At 44.8% G+C, this 5,503-nt stretch overlaps 2 protein-coding genes across 3 annotated transcripts in view; both read right to left on the bottom strand.

Moving 5' to 3' along the window:
* Nucleotides 1-822: 822 nt before the first annotated feature.
* Nucleotides 823-2,471, bottom strand: ndufa12 (NADH:ubiquinone oxidoreductase subunit A12). Of its 2 annotated transcripts, XM_083691768.1 has the most exons (5): nt 2,339-2,471; nt 1,925-2,007; nt 1,466-1,553; nt 982-1,175; nt 823-946 (listed from the first exon to the last, which is right to left on the bottom strand). In XM_083691768.1, the coding sequence occupies exons 1-4, from the start codon at nt 2,425-2,427 to the stop codon at nt 1,001-1,003; spliced, it is 435 nt and encodes a 144-aa protein (XP_083547894.1). In that variant the 5' UTR covers nt 2,428-2,471; the 3' UTR covers nt 823-946; nt 982-1,000. The 2 variants fall into 2 exon arrangements, with proteins under 2 accessions (XP_083547894.1, XP_083547893.1); XM_083691767.1 differs by having other exon boundaries at nt 823-1,175.
* Nucleotides 2,472-3,590: 1,119 nt separating this feature from the next.
* The window catches only part of fgd6 (FYVE, RhoGEF and PH domain containing 6), a gene marked incomplete at its 5' end in the record, with an annotated part of 20,766 nt that continues 18,853 nt past the window's right edge, over nt 3,591-5,503 (bottom strand). The window contains one exon of the mRNA XM_083691916.1: nt 3,591-5,503. This exon is cut by the window's right edge and continues 100 nt beyond it.

Genomic DNA, 5,503 nt, shown 5'->3' with positions numbered 1-5,503 from the left:
AGCAGCTGAATTAAAAATAAGCATTTGAACAGGGGAGGCTGATGGAGGTTGAAATTGGAAGACGGGCTCATTGTAATGCATGGAACGGAATGAGGAATGGTATCAAACACATGTGGTTTGTGCATTACAATGAGCCTGTCCCCTGATTTCTACCTCCACCAGCCTCCCCTGCAGTTAGACACTGACTTGTGGCAACCGAGAGATTATTGTACTAGACTGGTGTTCACAGTTGAAAAACACTGCACTGACTAACATACTGAACACCTTTAAAGTTCCTTCTATCAATAATTAATCAATTACCAGGACAAGTTGAGCCAACAGCAGTCGTCAACTCACCTCTCACTGTACATCACAGTCCCAGAGTGAGTCCTCTGGGCCTGGGGCCTCAAGTCCCAAGAGAGAGTGTGTGTGTGTGTGTGTGTGTGTATGTGTGTATATGTCTGCCCACTCTAATATGATGATCATCTGATAGCTAGTCAGCAGAGAAGCTCGCTGGTCACTCCAGTGTGAAATACTGCAGCCTAATCTCAGCTCAGCACAATCCTACTGTGTGCTTCGCAGCACGCACAGACATCTGACAGTCAGGCAATCTCACAAAAAACACACACACACACACACACACACACACACACGCACACACACACACACACACACACACGCACACACACACACGCACACGCACACTGAGGACAAACGGATTAAGTCATCTCAGCGGACAATCAAGTCTGTCTTCATAAACCTCTCAGACTCCTGTCATGAGAACCACGTGTCAATGTGGAAGCATCTGTCATCACCGTACAGTCAGAAGTGCCACACAAGGACTGAGCGATCACAGACACGTCTGTACAGAGGCTTTATTCAGATAAACACACGTGCCAGAGGCACAGGTAGGAAATCATTTACAGGGCAGGCTGGCAGAGGTCATAGGTCATCGAGAGGGGGGGGGTGACGGCGAGGTCACTCTGCCTGAGGGGGGGGGGGGGGGGGGGTGACGGCGAGGTCACTCTGCCTGGGGGGGCACCCACTCGTGGATCTTCTTGCGGGTGGTGGAGAAGGGAACGTAGTGTTGGGCCGAGCCGCTCACGTTGAACTGGTGCGTCTCTGCCAGGAACTTCTTGGGCACGGGGGGGTGCGTGGTGGGGGGGTTGTCCGTGATACAGTGCAGCCAGCGATGCCTGGAGAGATGGTGGAGGGGCGGGGCGGGAGGGGAGGGGTTAGGGTTGGGGGGGACCAGTTTATTTCATGACTCATTATTAAGACTATTGCCAATAAATAAATACTAATTATCAAAAGAAAAATGCCATATGTGCATTCAGCAATCAACAGTAGTAGTACTGCTCTTTAGGGGTGAGTTTCCCAAAAGATCATCTCTACATCCCATGCCTGTTGACTAACGTTGCAGTAGCTAACCTTAGCCTCAGTGCTACGAAACCATAGGGAAACTCTGAGTGTGAGATGTCTTTACCATTCTGCAGGCACCATGCTGCCATCCACCTCCCACATGGTGTTCTTCCCGTTCATCTCCGTGGTGTAGACCACCCAGCGGTGCCGTCCTGGGGGGGGGGGGAAGGTGTCAGTCTGGGTCAAGGCCTAGAAACAGCCTTCACTGCTTTACAGTACCTAGTCTCACTAAGTCAGACTCTCCTGAGCTACACAGAGCCTAGTCTCACTAATTCAGACTCAGAGAGTCTCCCAAAAGTCAGACTTTCCACAATCACACAGAGCCTAGTCTCACTGAGTCAGACTTTCCTAAGCCACACAAAGCCCAGTGTATGCCTCCTTCACCCCCAGATTCTTAATTGAGAGATGAGGTTCTGGGTTCCAATTAGATACAGCCTGACAGAGAGCAAGGCTATTTAAGGGACTAGACAGACAGACAGACAGACAGACAGACAGACGCACACACGTCTCTTCCAATCTTTACCAAAGAAGTAACGCGTGTCTTCGAAGTACTTGTTTCCATATTTGTCCTCGCCAACCAGAGGTCCCGTTTTCACATCATTTACCCTGTAAACACATGTAGAACCGTCACGTCAGCCCAACTTTACCCGATGCAAACAGCAATACAACTAATGGACAGCTCGGTTGGCCTACTTTGAGTTACAGACACGTTATTGAATTAATCAACTTTCAGAACGTTCATACAAATGAGTGTAGCCTGTTTAATCAGAGTAGTGGGTTAATAGTTCTCTGACTTGGCTAGCCCGCTAGCTGCCGTTAGCAGTGCTCCCACCGACCGTCTGTCAACAAGGGCACAGCTGTTTGTCTCGCATACATGCATTGGAAGTGAAGACAGCCTCTCTATACTACCTACCGCACATATGCATGTTATACTGACCTGAAAAACTGAACAAGTAAGCCACGGACACCTCCGTGACCTCCTATTTGGCCCAAAGCCCTTCGAAAGACCTGTACGTACTCCGCCATGTTTTGACGGGACTCTTTAGATGGGGGACCGTTCTACGTGTAAATACTTCCGATCTGAACCGCTCCTCTTCGTTTGGTTTGGTTCAGGTTCCGCCCTATACCTCTCCTCTCACGGTTTCATCGACTGATCTGAAATACCGTTCACAAAAAAAGAAATATTTCAATATCTTATTGATAACTAATCTGGTTGACATCAACTTGTCTATACCTGCTTAGGATACTCAAAATATGTTTGTTGGTCAAAACAAATGTAATTAACATAACTGGACTGCAACATAGCACACTACGTAGGCTCCAAGTCCAAGCATTAGAACAGTACAACAGAACAGGGACATGAACATCAGACAGAAGGCCATTCATGCCCTCCTCTCTAATCAACTCACACACCTGAAAATATCACTATTTGTGTGTGTCAGTGTGTGTGAGCAGAGACACACACACACTGCTTCATAGAACAGGGATATGAACATCAGACTTAAGTTCATTCATGCCCTCCTCCTCCAAATAAACTCACTCTCACACTCAGAGACATCAGTTCTCAGAAGATCAGAGACACACGCAGTTGGAAAAAATAAAACCTCTCACACAGAGAACGAACGAAATGGCTTATTTTCATTTAATACCATCAGGCGGACAAGCCTACAAAAAACATTTAATTAAAACTCTCTTATCACCCCAATAATCCTCACAGGGAGAAATAAGCTGGATAAACCCACTGAGAGATTGAGCCGGTGGTAAAAAATATATTAAATTTAAAAAAAAAAAGAGTCAAACATTTTCTTATCTCACTCAGCAGTATGCACAGAGCTTTGATCAGCTGAAAGACCCAGCAGAGAGAGACGGTCTGATTTATCTGTCACACATATGCATGCACACACACACACACACACACACACACACACACCCACACACACCCACACACACACACACACCCACCCACCCACACACACACACACACACACCCACACAGACACCACACACACACACACACACACACCCACACAGACACCACACCCACACACACACACACACACACACACCCACACAGACACCACACACACACACACAGAGAGTTATCTGAGGTATAAGGCTTCATCAACTCGTCCATGAAATGAAGTCAAGACGACAAGACACTTTGAGAGTTTTTATTAAAAACTGTTGCCTGACAGTTCTGCAGAAACATTGTTTACAGGTGACTGAATGTAGTGATGACAGTTTAGCAGACAGGGTCATTATTAGTCACTATAAAAGATGTTCTGCTGTTAGTCCCTCAGTGTGACAAACTTCATTTCCCGCCTAAACCCCAGCCACAGTGGAGTAGTGCAAACTATGGTGACCTGACTAGCACATTTGAATGACAAAATGTAAACTCTAACAAGTCTCACTTTAAATACATGATAGATCTTTACCAAAAGTAGTCAATATGAAAATGGCATATATATATATATATATATCCTGATTCAAAGGATTTATTACAAACAATGCACCACATAGATGACTGTATCTATATTATTACAACATAATTGAGATTATCAAAGGCACTTTCTGGATGAAGAAGAAGAAACCGATATTTGAGCTCAGTCCCACTGTTATTTGAGATAAGATACATTTCATGCTCCACTTCTAACCCAAAAGACAAAATATTATTTTGTAAACTGTCCCCTTTACAAATGATTCAATTAGGCCAATTACATTATACAAACAAGGCCTGGATTAAAATATTGTTCCTAATAAATCCATGACACGTTGTCTTCTGTGGTAAGTTTAAAACAAAAAAAAGTGAGACATTATTACATGTGCTTTTACAACCATCATGGCTTTCAATAAAAAATATATTTTCAACACTTACACATATGTAAGTGACAGACTGTATCCTTATGAATACACCATATTCCTAGTACAAAATAATCATGGACAGTGACAAATGTACAAATCTACATAAATATTAGCTCTCGACTTTGACAAAAAAAGGGTCAATTCTAGTCTTCTGACACGGCACATTACCTAGGAAACACTTCTGTTGTGGTGTGAGTCTAACAAGCGTCTTTTTGACGTGTTGAATATTTACATGTACAGTTCACCGTTTTCTACGTGTTACCTGCTCTCCATTTAACACAGGCACGCTACAAACAGTCTCAGAGAGATATACACCTGTCCCTGTTTTGTTTTGTTTCTCAGGAGCAGGAAATCTATTTCCTGTCTCCCTGTGGCATCCTGTATTTCACAGTTGATTCAACCCCCTGTAACGCATCAGATCATCATCATCATCATCATCATCATTTACCCCCTAGGGAGAAGAGATACCTTTCTCAACATTTTCTTTAAAAACTGGTATGCATGGTTCCAATTCATTGAACCTTTCTCCCAATATTTTGAAATAACTTTCACGGTTGAAAGCAAGGTTTCCGCCGAATCAATTCTCTCTTGGGATTGTGCACAAACTTGTTCCAATATGTAACAATAAAAGGTTTACTAGTCTACTGTATATAAATGTGTTTACCAGCTTAAAACTGGACAGATACTGGTTTACATTCTTGCCAATAATTGCAAAGATGTTTTGCACCATATTTTGTGACACCTCAACTATTTCAAAGGAAAACACATATTCAAAGACTTTCCAGGACCGTGGAGCCCTGTAGCAGACAGTCCTCAGACAACCATTCTGAGACACTTCCACACACACGCTTCTGGACTTGACCTTTGACCTACGGCTGTCACACATAACTGTCCCAACGCAGATCCAGAGCAGATAGATCCGCAGCCCCAGGCTGGGAGGATCCCCACGCCCATCCCCTCACAACATCACTGGAAGTTCAGTGCCTGGCTTGACCAGGGGGCTGTTCACCAACATTTAACATGTTGCAGGTAGAAACGTAACACACAGAGCTGACACAGTTCCCTCTTTTGCATCGAAGAGAGTGACGTATCTGTTCTAGATCACAAATCTCTATCGTCGTCTGCAGGGCAGTAGGGACGGTCTGCTCATAAGGGCTCAGCTTGGGGGTCTGGGTAGGTGCTTCCTGAGCTGGTGACCTCTGACCTTTATCTAGGGGGGGGTCAAGGGTCGTTGGACCTG

The sequence above is a fragment of the Argentina silus genome, assembly GCF_951799395.1.
Source record: "Argentina silus genome assembly, chromosome: 20".
Classification (NCBI taxonomy): Eukaryota; Metazoa; Chordata; class Actinopteri; order Argentiniformes; family Argentinidae; genus Argentina; species Argentina silus.
The sequence above is the reverse complement of the archived record's forward strand: the minus strand, read 5'-3'. Positions and strand labels throughout refer to the sequence as shown.

Bases quoted from the DNA above. Each gene is read 5' to 3' on its own strand.
- ndufa12 (XM_083691767.1), bottom strand. From the start codon at position 2,427: ATGGCGGAGTACGTACAGGTCTTTCGAAGGGCTTTGGGCCAAATAGGA. The intron at 2,008-2,338 runs GTCAGTATAACA...ATGTGTTTACAG, and splicing joins TTACTTGTTCAGTTTTTCAG to GGTAAATGATGTGAAAACGG. The intron at 1,554-1,924 runs GTAAAGATTGGA...CCCCCCCCCCAG, and splicing joins AGACACGCGTTACTTCTTTG to GACGGCACCGCTGGGTGGTC.